General features: G+C 55.8%; 2 protein-coding genes and 1 long non-coding RNA gene across 18 annotated transcripts in view; 2 read left to right on the top strand and 1 right to left on the bottom strand.

Annotated features, from left to right (window-relative positions):
• PPP6R1 (protein phosphatase 6 regulatory subunit 1) overlaps positions 1–3,560 on the top strand; it is a 30,851-nt gene extending 27,291 nt beyond the window's left edge. For 8 of the 10 annotated variants that reach the window (XM_015124932.3, XM_077981876.1, XM_077981874.1 and 5 more), the window contains 7 exons: positions 1,127–1,263; positions 1,356–1,536; positions 1,668–1,738; positions 1,846–1,927; positions 2,463–2,573; positions 2,654–2,725; positions 2,807–3,560. In XM_015124932.3, coding sequence (XP_014980418.2) covers positions 1,127–1,263; positions 1,356–1,536; positions 1,668–1,738; positions 1,846–1,927; positions 2,463–2,573; positions 2,654–2,725; positions 2,807–2,810 — 658 coding nt within the window. In that variant the 3' untranslated portion in view covers positions 2,811–3,560. Of the gene's footprint in view, positions 1–1,126; positions 1,264–1,355; positions 1,537–1,667; positions 1,739–1,845; positions 1,966–2,441; positions 2,574–2,653; positions 2,730–2,806 lie in introns of those variants that run through there. The other 2 variants (XR_013410325.1, XM_077981870.1) reach the window with 2 other exon arrangements.
• Positions 3,561–3,698: 138 nt separating this feature from the next.
• TMEM86B (transmembrane protein 86B) lies at positions 3,699–11,671 on the top strand. Of its 7 annotated transcripts, none has more exons than XR_013410392.1 (5): positions 3,699–4,642; positions 4,896–5,142; positions 5,766–8,194; positions 8,832–8,907; positions 9,002–11,671. XR_013410392.1 is itself a non-coding variant. In XM_015124935.3 (3 exons), the coding sequence occupies exons 1-3, from the start codon at positions 4,592–4,594 to the stop codon at positions 6,146–6,148; spliced, it is 681 nt and encodes a 226-aa protein (XP_014980421.2). In that variant the 5' UTR covers positions 3,699–4,591; the 3' UTR covers positions 6,149–11,671. The 7 variants fall into 7 exon arrangements, 1 of the variants encoding a protein (XP_014980421.2); XR_013410391.1 differs by having other exon boundaries at positions 5,766–8,208; XR_013410388.1 differs by having other exon boundaries at positions 5,766–7,095; positions 7,405–11,671.
• Positions 8,519–13,318, bottom strand: LOC144337359 (uncharacterized). Its single transcript, XR_013410400.1, has 2 exons — positions 10,912–13,318; positions 8,519–10,616 (listed from the first exon to the last, which is right to left on the bottom strand). It is a non-coding gene; the product is annotated as an uncharacterized LOC144337359 (long non-coding RNA).
• Between the last annotated feature and the right edge of the window lie 1,966 nt (positions 13,319–15,284).

Raw genomic sequence — 15,284 nt, 5'->3', positions numbered from 1 at the left:
TGGGGTTGGACAGATGCCTTGTATTAGGTTGAGGGGCTTCCTTTATACTCCTTGGTCATTGAGTGTTTTCGTTTACTTTTAACTATATACAGATATATTACTTTCCAGTTAAAGTAGTCAGTTACTCTGTTAAGACAAAAATATTTAGTCAGCATTTTAGACATAGTATATAGTCCCATACTGCATCTTTGGGTCAATAATGGACCATATATGAGACAGTGGTCCTGTAAGATTATAATACTCTGTTTTTACTGTTTCTTTCCTATGTTTAGATACACAAACATTTACCATTGTGTTATAATTGCCTATAGTATTCAGTACCATAACATGCTGTACGGGTCTGTAGTCTAGGAGCAATAGGGCTGTACCATAGAGCCTAGGTGTGTAGTAGGCGCTCCCATCCAGGTGTGTGTAAGTGCACTCTAGAATGTTCACACGATAGTAAAATCTCCTAATGCTGCATTTTCCAGCACGCACTCTCCCTGTTAAAGCTTAGTTTTAATGTGACTTTGCTTACCCCTTTCCTGGTTGATCAGCACATAGATTGCTTGGATTTCTTCATGTTCACAGGTGTGTGTTAGTCAACATTCAGCCAGTATTTTTGGAGCAGCTATGGGTGCCTGGTGGTTTCTCAGGGCTGAGGATACAGCAGTGGCAAAAGTCAGCCATCTCTGCCTTCTTGGAGTTTCTAGTTGGAGGGAGAGAGAGAGTAGTGTGAAGCCTTCCGTCCAGAGGGTGGGGCTGCTGGTGGGAAGGCCTGTCACTGTGGTGACAGTGTGAGGTGACAGCTGGGAGGTGACTTGAGAGCTGGTGAGTGGGTCTGTCTGCTCTGGCTGCCATGGCTGAGTCTCAGCCCACTTCCTAGGGCCTACTCTGCATGGAAGATTGGGGGCGAATGGTCTCCTTACGGCTTCATTCTGTCCCTGCCCGCTTGTGTTCTCACCTTTGGCTCAGAACTCTCCCAGCCTCTCCTGGTGTCACCACACCCCAAACTCCCTGACCCCTTCTGTGACCTGCCGGTCATCCCAGCCCACTCTCCTCGGGCTGGCCCTGGGCCGCAGGGAACGGGATGGGTGTCGGCTGGTCTGTCCCACACAGCTAGCTGACGAGGCGGTTTCTGGGGCAGGAGTGGAGGCAGCACAGACAGTGAGGATGAAGAAGAGGAGGACGAGGAGGAGGAGGAAGACGAGGAGGGCATTGGCTGTGCAGCCCGTGGAGGGGCCACCCCCATGTCCTACCCCAGCCCTGGCCCTCAGCCTCCAGGTGAATGAATGGGCGGTGTGGTCAGGTGTACACTGGGCTGTCTGCCTGCTACCGAGTTCACCCTCTGTGCCGCTCCCCCAACTCCATCCCAGGCCCCAGCTGGACAGCCACCTTTGACCCAGTGCCTACAGATGCCCCGACCAGCCCCCGAGTCTCCAGGGAGGAAGAGCTGCACACTGGGCCTCCAGCCCCACAGGGACCCCTCAGTGTGTCCCAGGACCTCCCCACCGAGGACCTGGCCAGCCCTCCTGCCCGTGATGCCCTGCAGCTCAGGTGAGAACCAGATGGGACGGGCTGGATGGCGCTGGTATCCCGAGACCAGGAGGTGGCCATGGGGTCCCAGTCCTCTCATAGGCTCGAGTGCTAACCCTAGCTGCCCCCTTGGGCTGCCTCTCATCTGCCAGGTCTCAGGACCCCACACCCCCCTCAGCACCTCAGGAAGCCACAGAAGGCAGCAAAGTCATAGAGCCCTCAGGTGAGCCCCAGTTTGCCCTGCCCACCTGTGGCCCTGGGCAGAGAGAGCAGCCTGGCCAGCTCTGAGCTTGCTGGGAGGCTGCAGCTGAGATCTCTCATCCCCCACAGCCCCCTGCCAGGCCTTGGTTAGCATCGGGGACCTTCAGGCCACCTTCCACGGGATCCGTTCTGCCCCCAACTCCTCGGACAGGTGAGCGGCGAGGTGGGGCTTGCTAAGGTGAGGGCCGCGTGTCAGGAGAAGCCTTTTCTCCTCCACGGTGAGGTGGGCTCTGGGTTCATCTTGTCCCTGAGCTGCTCCAGGTCTCCTTGGCAGGACCCCCAGGCCTAGCCTCATGTTGTGCCCTGGCCCCTGCACTCTGTAGGCTGGTTCTTCTCTTAGTAGCCTGGGATGCTTGGGGCCCTTGAGCCCCAGGGTTGGGAAAGGCTCGTTGGAGGGTGTGAAGGATTGGGAGGGTGAGAGCATGCAGAAGGCCCCTTGGGGCTGTCTCAGCTGGCCTCGAGTGCCTCTTCCACAGGGACAGGAGGCGGGAAGAGGGTTGCTTGTCTTCCTGCCCAGGGCCATGCCATCCCTCCACGCTGAGCCAGCTGAGTCCTTGGGAGGCCCCTCCTGGTGGGGCAGGTGGCAGACACACACCCAGTGAGCCGACTGCAGTCGTCTGGGGTGTGAGGGTGTCAGCAGGTGACAGTGGGGGCCACGCTGACAGCCGCACTTTCCTCACCCACAGTGCAACCAGAGACCCCGCTACCTCTGTCCCAGCCTCCGGGGCCCACCAGCGCCCCCAGACCACAGATGGGGAGAAGAGCCCAGAGCCCTTGGGGCTTCCCCAAAGCCAGAGGTGAGCACCAGGGCAGCGGGGCGCGGCAGGGCTGGTGGGGCAGGAAGTGACCTCTGCACATCCCCTCTCTCCCGTGACAGTGCCCAGGCCCTCACGCCTCCTCCGATACCCAATGGCTCTGCCCCGGAAGGGCCTGCATCCCCAGGCTCCCAGTGAGTGTGGCTGCAGCCTGGGGCTGGGTAGGTGGGGCTGGGCCTGCTGGACCCTCACACGACGTCTCCCTCTGTTTCCAGATAGCTGCCTGGTGCGGCAGCGGCGGCCAAATCTTCCGTCCTTCCGTGGATCTCCCAGGGTGGGGGCAGGGCGGGTCCCATGATGGCCCCCAGTGCCCTCATCACCCTGAACCCCCCACATTCTCTCCTCTGGACCCCCAGGAGGCGGGTGTCAGGGAGACAGGCCCAACCCACCCCCATTTGCACTGAGAAGAGAAGTTTTGGAGCATTGCCTCCTAGAATAAAGATAAAGAGAGTCAAATAGAGAGAATGGAGAGAGAGAAACGTATATTATATATTATATATAGAGAGAGGGAGGAGAGCGAGAGAAAGTGAGGACACCAAGCTGGGCTGGCGGCTCCAAAGCACAGCCTTCCCCGTTCCGTCCCAGCGGGGGCTGGTGTTAGGGGTCCCAAGGTTGCCGCCCACGTGCCCAGCCGTCCCATGCTCCAGCGCAGATGGCCACGCCCACACCCGGCCTTTCAGCTCAGGTCCACCATGGGGGACGGCCCAGCGCAGGTGGGGGTGCCAGAGGATCCCGAGTGGGGGCCGTGCCTTTGCCCAGACCCTGCACTTTCAACCAGGCCAGTCCGGCTCTGGGGAGCAGGGGCCTCCCCGGCAACACCCCTAGGGGCCTTGAGGGTCTGGGGTCCCAGCCCTGTTGCCAAGTGGCCTTGTCCCCAGCTCCCTCCTCCAGGCTGGTGTGAGTGTGCGTGCGTTCGTGCCGAGCTTCTATTTCATATTGCAAATATAAATAAAGGAAGACAGTTTACGATTCTGCTGGTCAGACCTTACGTTCTGGGATGCGGGGTGGGGAGCCTGTTATCCCTGCACCTCAGAGGCTGGGGGTGCTTCTGACCCAGTCTGTCCCAGCACTGCGTCCTGCCAGGGGGAAGCCTGAGGCTGCAGAGGCCCCAGGCTGGGCCAGGCGCTGGCTGTGAGGGCTCCTACCAGGCCTACCCCACCTGTGGGCAGGCCTGTGGGCAGAGAATAGAAGCCACCGACGTGCTCACATCCCTGCTCCTGCCCGCACTTACCCCCAGTAACCAAGCCCAGCATTGAGGCTGGGCTCTGGCGCCCAGTAGGTCTGAGTCTTTCAGGTGGAAGGTGGAAATGTAGGCTGGGTGTGCAGCGAGTGGCACGGGTGAGCGGCGCTGGGAAACCGGAGCGTGTGGACCGGGCCATGAGGACAGTGTCCTCACTTGGATGGCAGTCGGCTTGGAGGTCACCCGGGGCTCACTCAGCTAACAGGAGAGGGTGCTTATTCGCCGCATTCATGGTGGTCCCTCCTCGTCACCCACTGAAGCAGTGTTTGTGGTGGAGCCCATGAGGGCTTGGTGGGGTTGAGCAGAATGAGGGAAGGTTTCGTGGAGCAGGGAGGGAGATGGCTAGGGCAGCAAGTGAAGGACGGACTCGCCTTCCCATCCCTCCAGGGGTGCTCCTGCCAGCCAGCCCCTCCCCCGCTTTCATGAAGGGGTGGCCGTTGGAATTCTGCACTCCATCTCTGCTGATTGGGCCCAGGACAAGGGGACGGGCATTTGTGGGCCTCACCCCCCCCAGGCAGACAGGAGGAGGAAACCGTGTCCCAGCAGGCAGGGCAGAGGGACCCCCGATGCCAACAGTGCTTTATCAGCGGGTGCCAGGCGAGGCCGTCCCCGGGGTGAGGACAGCATCTCTCCGGGCCCTGTTATCAGTCACAGAGTCCACAGGACGCTCCTCGGGTTAACGTGTAACCATGAGCCGTCCCCGCCACCCCCTGAAGCCACTCGCTCCCAGATTAGGTCGCTCTGGGGGTATCAGGCCAGCATGGACGCTGGCAAAGCGGGGCAGACCCTGAAGACTCGCTGCTCAGCCCAGGTGAGAGCCTTCCGAGGTGTGCCTGGGGCTGGGGGCCAGGCCCCTGGAACCCCAGCAGCCGGTGGGTCTGGGAGCTGCTGTCCTTGAGTTGGTTGGGACCCTGGGAAGCTGGGTTCTGGCAGCCTGGTCCCTGAATGGGTACAGCCTGTACAGCTGGGGTCCCAGGTAGGGGTGGGACAGGAGCCACAAGATCTCAGTCCCAAGAACGGGGGCTGGGCTGGGTTTCGGCTCAGCAGCTCCCCATTCCCCAAAGCGCCCAGATGTCTGCAGGTGGCTGAGCCCCTTCATCCTCTCCTGCTGCGTGTACTTCTGCCTCTGGATTCCCGAGGACCAGCCGTCCTGGGTCGCTGCCCTGGTCAAGTGCCTGCCCATCCTCGGCCTGGCCGGGTTCCTGTGGGTCGTGTGCCCGGGCGGGGGCTACAGCCGGCTCCTCCAGGGAGCCCTCTTGTGCTCGGCAGTGGGGGACGCCTGCCTCATCTGGCCTGGAGCCTTCCTCCCTGGTGAGCGGAAGCTGCCATGACGCCTTCTGGATACCCGTGTGAGGGAGGCCCCAGCACTTGGATGGGAGCCTGCGGTGCAGAGGGCTCCTGTGAGAGCTCTGGTGGTCAGAGGCACGGTGGGGGGTGCAGCCATGACCGAGGCAGCTCACGCTCCAGCGAGGGATGGGGGCTGGCGGTGTAGGGCAGTAGCTGGGGGTGGCAAGGGCAGTGAGGACCCGCTGGGGGTGTTGCAGTTTGAAGCAGGGTTGCTGAGGAAGGTGTCGCTGGGGAAGTCACATTTGGGCAGAGCAGAAGGTGCTGTGTGCCTGTGTGGGGGAAGGGCAAGTGCAAAGGCTCCGGGACGGGTGTGCCAGGTGCTTGTGGCCAGGCAGGCCAGGGTGACCGGGCAGAGTGGCTGGTGAGCCGGAGGGCATGGGGCTTTGGAGGCCAAGAGAAGATGGGGCCTCCTGTTGGTTCTGAGCAGAGCAAGGATGGACACTGCATGTGGGGAGGCCTGCAAGGAGGCTTGGCCAGGGTGGGGCCTGGTGTTTTGGGACGGCCCTTATTTTAGGCCCTGAGGGGTGACCTCGGGGCCATTCCCAGGATGGGCCTTCCTCACTGGCACCCCACCCCTCTCCCACCAGGCATGGCCGCCTTCGCCACCACCCACCTTCTCTACGTCTGGGCCTTCGGCTTCTCTCCCCTGCAGCCTGGCCTGCTGCTGCTCATCATCCTGGCCTCTGGCCCCTACCTCAGCCTTGTGCTCCAGCACCTTGAGCCGGATATGGGCCTGCCTGTGGCAGCCTATGGGCTGATCCTGATGGCCATGCTGTGGCGCGGCCTGGCCCGGGGCAGGAGTGCCGGCTGGGGCGCGCTGCTCTTCACACTCTCTGATGGCGTGCTGGCCTGGGACACCTTCGTCCAGCCCCTGCCCCATGCCCGCCTGGTGGTCATGACCACCTACTACGCTGCCCAGCTCCTCATCACACTGTCGGCCCTCAGGAGCCAGATGGCGAAGACCGACTGACTAGAGAGCTTGAAGGGCCGGTATTCAGGCGCTCTCCTCTTGCAAAGACCTGGGCCTCCCAGATCAGCCCAGCCCGAGAAATACCCTCAGCAGCGAAGCTTCCTCACGCCTGTCTGCAGGCGCCACCGCCGCCGCCGCTTCCAGCTGAAGACGTTTGAGGACCATTTGCGGAATTCCAAGTCCACTGCTGGGTTCCAGCTGCCTTCTCCAGGTTCTGACTCCAGATCCCTGGCTCCTCAGCCAGGCCCACATGTGGCCCTCCCAGCCACCAGCCCGCCTCCGTGTTCTGTGTCGGCCCCACAGTCTGCCCGCCCCCAGCTCCTGCTCTGAATCCGTTTTCCTTGTCTTAGTAAAGTGGGTGTGGAACCATCGATGTTGCTGTTGCCGTGGGAGAGGCCTCGGGGAAGATCATTGTGATTAACCATCGTGGTTAATGACAGCAAACGGTTCTTGGTCACTCCCCATGGACCAGGCCTGGTGCCCAGTGGGACCCTCCCTGGCCGTCGGGTGGGAGTGGATTTGAGGAGATAAAGTGAGGACTGTGCAGAACTGAGCCAAGAGAACTGTTTGGTCTGTGTTAGTTTCCCGGGGCTGCCGCCACAAATAAATTACCCCGAACCAGATGCTTTGAAACAAGATGAACGGACTCTCCCGCAGTTCTGGAGACCCAAAGTCCAAAATCAGGGTGTTTTCCTGCCCATGCTCCCTCTTAAGGCTCTCGGGAAGAATCCATCCTTGCCCTCTTGGCTTCTGGAGGCTCCCGGGAATCCCTGGCTTCCCTCGGCCTGTGGCTGTGTCTCTCCGTCTTCACGTGACTGGCTTCACCGGGCAGCCTCCCTCTGTGTCTGCAGCCTTCTAGGGACACAGGCCATTGGATTTAGGGCCCACCGTAAACCCAGGGTGATTCCATCTCAAGATCCTTAAGTATGTGTGCAAAGACCCTGTTTGTAAGTAGTGTCACCTGTATAGGTACCTGGGGTTAGGACTTGGACATATCTTTTTAGGGGACAGAACCCGCTGCAGTCACATGCAGTATCGGGAGAAGGGTAGGAGGCTTGAGGATGAGGAGGGAGGGTGGCAAGGGGGTAGGAATCAAATGGAAAGGAGGAACCCAGCTGTGCTCCTTGTCAAGGCTGTGTGACCTTGGCAAGCTGCTGTCCCTCTCTGGTCCTCAGATTCTGCATCTGAATACTTGACAGGGTCCAAGCTGCTCTCCAAGACCCTATTTGACTTCTGCATCCATGATGTGCTTTCAGTGACTCATAGCAGAGAGGCAACTTCTCCATCCGTGGTCAACATTTAGAGACTCTTACAGCAGAGAGGCGACTTCTCCATCCGTGGTCAGCATTTAGACACTCTTACAGCAGAGAGGCGACTTCTCCATCCTGGTCAACATTTAGAGACTCTTATAGCAGAGAGGCGACTTCTCCATCCATGATCAGCATTTAGAGACTCTTACAGCAGAGAGGCGACTTCTCCATCCATGGTCAGCATTTAGACACTCTTACAGCAGAGAGGCGACTTCTCCATCCTGGTCAACATTTAGAGACTCTTACAGCAGAGAGGCGACTTCTCCATCCATGATCAGCATTTAGAGACTCTTATAGCAGAGAGGCAACTTCTCCATCCATGGTCAGCATTCAGAGACTCTTACAGCAGAGAGGCGACTTCTCCATCCATGGTCAACATTTAGAGACTCTTACAGCAGAGAAGCGACTTCTCCATCCTGGTCAACATTTAGAGACTCTTACAGCAGAGAGGCGACTTCTCCATCCATGGTCAGCATTTAGAGACTCTTACAGCAGAGAGGCAACTTCTCCATCCATGATCAGCATTTAGAGACTCTTACAGCAGAGAGGCGACTTCTCCATCCTGGTCAACATTTAGAGACTCTTACAGCAGAGAGGCGACTTCTCCATCCATGGTCAGCATTTAGAGACTCTTACAGCAGAGAGGCGACTTCTCCATCCATGGTCAGCATTTAGAGACTCTTACAGCAGAGAGGCGACTTCTCCATCCAGGACCTGCATTTCGGGACTCTCGGATGTGAGAGTACAGAGGTGGGAAGGGAAGGTGGGGATCCTGGAGGACAGGGACCAGGAAGGAAAGTGAGGACAGGAATCCACAGTTGGAGTGAGGAGAAGTAGAAGCTGAGGGATTTCCCTCAGTAAGAGTCAGGCATGAGGAGGATCTGAAGAATTGCACGCAGGCTTGAAACCTCCACTTCCTCCTCATCTCCTACCCTCCTGTCCACTCAGACCTGATGAAAGGCGGGGAAAGAGGAAATTCCACAGGAAAGTGCAGCTGGAGGGACGGGGCTCTGGGTGTGCAGATGCCAGGGGTGCATGGGGCCTGCAGACGTGGCTGTCCAAAGCGACAGGACGCTGCCCTCCTGTCAGCATCCCGCAGCCCCAGCATCCTGTCTCTCCTCCCTGATTCTGGCCCCCGGACGACCTTTCGTCTGACTTTTCAAAGGTCTGCTTTCTCACAGTCTGATTCGTGTTTCTCTAAAGCAGAGCTCTCAGAGGCGCTGTGCACATCCCCCTCAGGCTCCTTCCAGCCCTGCCAGGACCCAGACCTGGGGCAAGGAGCAAAACGCCGTCTCCATCTTCCCTCTCAAGTCAGGGTGGCTGGTGGGGATGAGGTGGGGTGGGACTCAGCAGCCTTCATTCCGATCCTGCAGGTCAGACCACCCCTGGGTCTGATTCCCTGTCTGGTCCCTCCCCAGGCCCTCTGGACGACAGAGGCCACAGCAGCAGGTTAGTGACCCCATCAGCCTCCATCCTGCACGTCTAGGAAGGGCCGTGGGATTCCCTCTTCTGTTCACCACAGAGCCTTCTCCTCATGTCTCAGCCCCCAAGGCAGTCAGAATCCTGAGTGCGGAGGCTCGGACCTCCAGCTCCATCACCCTGAGCTGGGCAGCCCCAAGGACCCAGACCTGCAGACTTCCATCTACTGGGTCCGGGGGCGGGCATGACCAGCGGGAACACAAGCACGTCAGACTGCTGGCTAGGGGTGGAGGGACTTCAGCCTGAGACCCTCTACACCTTCTCTGTGTGGGCCGAGAGGAAAGGAATAGGTGGCCCCAGGGACGTCCTGAGCATGTCCACAGGTAAGAGGGACCACCTGTCCACCGTCCAGCAACATGTGCGTGTGTGCCTGTGTGTGCACGTGCGTGTGTGTGTGTGCACATTTGTAAAAAGTGCCAGGCTGTGCACTTTATTCTCATGATTAGAGCCACAAACAAACTTCATCAAATGACTCTTCTTTCCACATTCCCAAACTAGTCCCTGGCCTGGTCACGCAGGCTCAGACCACCAGCTCCCTCACCCTGAGGCCCCTACAGGCCCAGACCCCAAGACCTGCCCCTACTGGCTCCACTGGGCCAGTGACTCCTCAGACATCAGGGTGCCTGTGGAGGGCCTGACTGCAGGGACCAGCATGTGGGCGCAGTAGCATGAGGTCAACAGCCCCGGCCAGATGCTCACAGAGGCCACAGGTAAGAGGGGCGAGAGCACCCCGGGCTTGGGGAGTAAGGCCTCTGGCTTCTGGGCTCCACTGATAGGGTGTGTGCCTCCATAACAAGAAGGGCTGTGGGAAGGAGGGGATGCTTCCCTTGGCTCTGGAGGCCCGGGGACTATGGCGTGTGGTCTGTGAAGCAGGTTCCCTGTGCACTGGTTACCAACTTACCAGAGCCCGATGAGACAGAACGCCACACATGCAAAAAGTTACGTGAAGTGGGTTTGTTCCTCACAGATGGGCAGCAAGGGACAGGATCCATTGTGAGCTGATCCCCCAAGGCTTAGGAAAGTGGCCTAGGCAGGATAGGGTCACAATTGTGTGTGTCTCACTTGTATGGCAGTTGAGGGACCCCAAAAAGTACCCAGCCCTGGGTTTTCTACTCTGGGTGAAACCTGAGTCACTGGGCTCAAGCATTGAAGGGCATTCTGTCTCTAGGGTAGGCGGGAATGGAGCCCAGGCTGCCTGGCCGGTCCCTCCATATCTCGGGGTGTTGCATTCCCAGCACATTCTACAGTTACTTTTGAGAACTACAAGTAAGAGACAACTGGGTCTGTTTAAGGCCACTCAGAGAACCTTCCTGCAGGAACCCTGACCCCCTTCCCTTCCTTTCCTTGCCCGGTCAGGTCGTGGATCTGAGGATACAGGCTTAGACCCCGAGTTCTGTGACACTAAGGTGTATATCCCCGCTGGGCCCAGACCCCCACACCTACACCTACTGGGTCCAGTGGGCAGGGACCACAGTCCCCAGTGGGACCAGAAATGTGGCAGAGAGGGAGTCGTGGTGGAGGCCCTGGAATCTGGGGCTTCATAAACCTTCATTGTGTGGGCTGAAAGGTGCGGTGGCTCACGCCTGTAATCCCTGCACTTTGGGAGGCCAAGGTGGGCAGATGACCTGAGGTCAGGAGCTCAAGACCAGCCTGGCCAACATGATGAAACCCTGTCTCTACTAAAAATACAAGAAAATTAGCTGGATGTGGTGGTGCATGCCTGTAATCCCAGCTACTCAGGAGACTGAGGCAGGAGAATCGCTTGAACACGGGAGGTGGAAGTTGCAGTGAGCCAAGATCGCGCCACTGCACTCCAGCCTGGGTGACCAGAGCAAAACTCCGTCTCCAAAAATAAATAGCCAGACATGGTGGCTCACGCCTGTAATCCCAGCACTTTGGGAGGCCAAGGCAGGCAGATCACCAGGTCAGGAGTTCAAGACCAGCCTGGACAACATGATGCAACCCCATCTCTACTAAAAATACAAAAATTAGCCGGGCATGGTGGCACATGACTGTAATCTCAGCTACTCGAGAGCCTGAGGCAGGAGAATCGCTTCAATTCGGGAACTAGAGGTTTCAGTGAGCCTAGATTGTGCCATTGCACTCTAGCCTGGGTGACAAAGTGAGACTCTGTCTCAAATAGCCTGGTGTGGTGGCTCACACCTGCAATCCCAGCACTTTGGGAGGCCATGGCGGGCGGATCACCTGAGGTAGGGAGTTGGACACCAGCCTGACCAACATGGAGAAACCCCGTCTCTACTAAAAATATATAACTAGCCGGGTGTGGTGGCACATGCCTGTAGAATCGCTTGAACCCAGGAGGCGGAGGTTGTGGTGAGCCGAGATCACACCACTGCACTCCAGCCTGGGCAACAAGAGCAAAACTTCGTCTCAAAAATAAATTTTCTGCATCTTAGCAGGTTCTCCTGCCTCCTCTCCAGTTTGTACCCGCCTTCCCCAAGAGTGGCCAGTCTCCTGATCTTTATCACCGTAAATTAGTGTAGTCTGTCCTTGAACCTTCTCTAAGGGGAATTATACAGTATATAGTTATTTGATCCTGGCTTTCTTCACTCAACACTGTGGATGAAGTGTGGGTCCATGCTGTGTGTTTTTATTTTTATTGCTGTGTAGTATTTATCATATGAATGTATTGCAATTTATTGTTTCATCCCTCTCTTCATGAACATTTTGTATTTCTAGTTTTGGGCTCCTATAAATAAAGCTACCATGAACATTTCTGTCCATGTCTTTTGGAGCACACAGAAAGTTCTTTCTCTCAGGTGTCTGCCTAGCAGTGGAATTGCTCAGTGATGATATATGTACCTTTAGCTTTCATGGTTACTGACAAACCATTTCTCAAAGCAGCTTCCCAGGTTACCATCCTGCCAGCAATGTGAGGAAGCTTCATTTGCCCCATATACTTGCAAATAGTTGGTTGTTCGTCTTTTCCATTTTAGTTATGCTGCTGCAGTGTTTTGATACTTCCTTGTGGTTTAATTTCCATAATAACTAATGAAGTTGAACACCTTCCCATTTGTGTGTGTGTGTGTGTGTGTGTGTGTGTGGCCATTTGGATATCCTTCTTGGTAAAATGTCTCTTCAAGTCCATTGCCCATTAAATGGGTCTTCTGCCTCCCTTAATTTGTAGGAAGCCTTTGAAAATATAAAGGGTACAGCTCTTTTGTCAGATGTTTGTGTCACTAAGCGTCATCATGGCCTAGTTTTTTTTTTTTTTTTTTTTTTTTGTTTTTTTTTTTTTGAGACGGAGTCTCGCTCTGTCACCCAGGCTGGAGTGCAGTGGCGCCATCTTGGCTCACTGCAAGCTCCGCCTCCTGGGTTTACACCATTCTCCTGCCTCAGCCTCCCCAGCAGCTGGGACTACAGGTGCCCACCACCACACCCGGCTAATTTTTTGTATTTTTAGTAGAGACGGGGTTTCACGGTATTAGCCAGGATGGTCTCGATCTTCTGACCTTGTGATCTGCCCACCTCGGCCTCCCAAAGTGCTGGGATTACAGGCGTGAGCCACCGCGCCCGGCAATGGCCTAGTTTTAACTCAGGGCTCTGCTAAATCGCGTGGGATCACAGGTGTGGAAGGGTTTGCTTTCCGAGAGGACTGCAGAGATTTCCCCCACTCCCTGCTCCAGCCTTCCTTTCTCTCACAGAAACAAATGTAGGGAGTCTCTCTGTTCTCCTGCGGAGTCCAGGGTTGCTGGAGAACTGAGAAGGGCTGTGCCATGGTTTCTTCTCAGCACCAAGAGACTGGGTTTTCCCTGAGAATGACAGACTTGTCAGGTGCGCCCCTAACAAACGTGTATTCAGCACCGAGGACAGCGATCCCAGGAGCCGCCAGAGCCTAGAGGCCCAGAAATGGCTGCAAATGGGCGGAACCATGCTCTCTGTCCACCTCTTCCTCCGTGATCTGGGGTTGAGCGTTCCTTGCTTTCTGCTGTGGTTTCACCCCTCAGCTTCGACTTTAACAATAGCATAAGATGATCAGTAAATACCTAAAATGGAGACCTGATCAAGGAAGGGAGAGGTGGGGACACGTGTGTGTGAGTTCTGGGAAGCCTTTAGGACAACTTCACCCCTCACCTGGGTGCCCTGATGAGCGTGGTCAGGAGGAGCCCCATGGTCTGCCTTCCTTCACTTCCTTATTCCAGGACACTGGCAAAAATGATGTGGTCCAGTGTGCCCCGCAGTAGCTGGCCTCTGTTGGATGTTTCTTGCCTGTGAGATGACTAAGAGCTGTGGCTCCTGGTCTTTCTACCTCCTCAGTTCTGACCAGGAACACAGAAAGGTCTCTAGCACCCTTGGATCCTGGAAGGGGAAAAGGCAGGAACTCCACAGTCCTTTCCCCTGAGCTACCAAAGCATTCTTCCCCTGCCCCAAGTCAGCGTCATTTGGGGAATGGAGCTGAGAAAACTTACTCGGGGTGTGGAAGAAGGAATTAACCAAACCCAGTGCTCCCTGGGTTCTGAGCAGTGGGGTGGGATTGTGCCATAGTTTTGAATTAAGACTTTGAAAGCACTTTGGGGCCAGGCGTGGTGGCTCACGCCGGTAATCCCAGCACTTTGGGAGGCTGAGGCGGGAGGACCACGAGGTCAGGAGATTGAGACCATCCTGGCTAACACGGTGAAACCCCGTTTCTACTAAAAACACAAAAAATCAAAAAATTAGCCGGGCCTGGTGGAGGGGGCCTGTAGTTCCAGCTACTTGGGAGGCTGAGGCAGGAGAACAGCGTGAACCTGGGAGGTGGAGCTTGCAGTGAGCTGAGATGGCACCACTGCACTCCAGCCTGGGTGACAGAGCGAGACCCCATCTCGAAAGAAAAAAAAAAAAAAAAAAACCAAACCAAAAAAAAAAAACCCTTTGGGAGACCAAGTGAGGTCAGGATTTCCAGACCAGACTGGCCAATATGGCGATATATATCTCTACTGAACCTGGCCAATATATCTCTACTGAAAACACAAAATTTAGCCGGGCATGGTGGTGGGTGCCAGTAATCCCAGCTACTCGGGAGGGTGAGGCAGGATAATTGCTTGAACCCGGGAGGTGGAGGTTACAGTGAGCCAAGATCATGCCACTGCACTGCAGCCTGGGTGACAGAGTGAGACTTTGTCTCAGAACAAACAAACAAAACCACCAAGAGATGAATCCACCTGGGGAAGTATGTCTTTTTCAGAAGCCATAAAGCTCATCACTGCTATTATGAACTGAACTGCATCCTCCTTCAAAAATGTGTAAGTTGGCGTCCTAACCTCTGGTACCTCAGAATGTGATTGTATTTGGAGATAGGGTCTTTGAAGAAGTGATTAAGTTAAAATGAGGTCAGTTTGGGATTGTGAGGCAGATGGATCGCTTGAGCCCAGGAGTTTGAAATCTACCTAGGCAGCATGGTGAGAACCCCGTCTCCAAAAAAAAAAAAAAAATTTTTTTAAGTTAGCCAGGCTGGGCACGGTGGCTGATACCTGTAGTCCCAGCACTTTGGGAGGCAGAGGCAAGTGGATCGCTTGAGGTTAGGAGTTCAAGACCAGCCTGGCCAACATGGTGAAACCCTGTCTCTACTTAAAAATACAAAAATTAGGCCAGGCGCAGTGGCTCACGCCTGTAATCCCAGCACTTTGAGAAGCTGAGGCGGGCGGATCACCTGAGGTCAAGAGTTCAAGACCAGCCTGGCCACCATGGTGAAACCCCATCTCAACTAAAAATACAAAAAAGTTAGCTGGGTGTGGTGGTGGGTGCCTGTAATCCCAGCTACTCAGGAGGCGGAGACAGGAGAATCTCTTGAATACTGGAGGCAGAAGTTGCAGTGAGCCGAGATCACGGCATTGCACTCCAGCCTGGGCAACAGAGCGAGACTCCATCTCAAAAAAAAAAAAAAAAAAAAAAAAGTCACTAGGGTGGGCCATAATCCAGCCTGACTGGTGTCCTTATTAGAAGAGGAGGTTAGGGCACAGACACCTGGAAGACAAGGGAGAAGGTGGCCATTTGCAAGCCAAGGAGAGAGAGGCCTCAGGAGGAACCAAACCTGCCCACATCTTCATCTTGAACCTCCAGCCTCCAGAACGGTGAGAAAACAAATCTCTGCTGTTTGGGTCACCTAGTCTGTCTCTTTGTTGCAGTAGCCCTAGCAAACGGATATACCAGTTTTTATGGAAAACTCAACAGTGCCCAGATTCCTGGGTTCTGAACAATTGGGGGATGGAATTTTCTCATAGTCTATCTTTTCTCTTTCTTCTCTTCTCTTCTCTTCTCTTCTTTTTCTTTCTTTCTTTCTTTCTTTTTTTTTTTTTTGACACGGAGTCTCACTCTGTCACCCAGGCTGGAGTGCGGTGGCCGGATCT

The sequence above is a fragment of the Macaca mulatta genome, chromosome 19 (genome assembly GCF_049350105.2).
Source record: "Macaca mulatta isolate MMU2019108-1 chromosome 19, T2T-MMU8v2.0, whole genome shotgun sequence".
Classification (NCBI taxonomy): domain Eukaryota; kingdom Metazoa; phylum Chordata; class Mammalia; order Primates; family Cercopithecidae; genus Macaca; species Macaca mulatta.
Note: the sequence above shows the minus strand (reverse complement) of the source record. Positions and strands in the feature narration are given on the sequence as shown.

Excerpts from the sequence above, each read along its gene's own strand:
- TMEM86B (XM_015124935.3), top strand. The coding sequence starts at position 4,592 with ATGGACGCTGGCAAAGCGGGGCAGACCCTGAAGACTCGCTGCTCAGCC. Across the intron at positions 4,643-4,895 it reads AGACTCGCTGCTCAGCCCAG|CGCCCAGATGTCTGCAGGTG; the intron begins GTGAGAGCCTTC and ends CATTCCCCAAAG. Across the intron at positions 5,143-5,765 it reads GCCTGGAGCCTTCCTCCCTG|GCATGGCCGCCTTCGCCACC; the intron begins GTGAGCGGAAGC and ends CTCTCCCACCAG.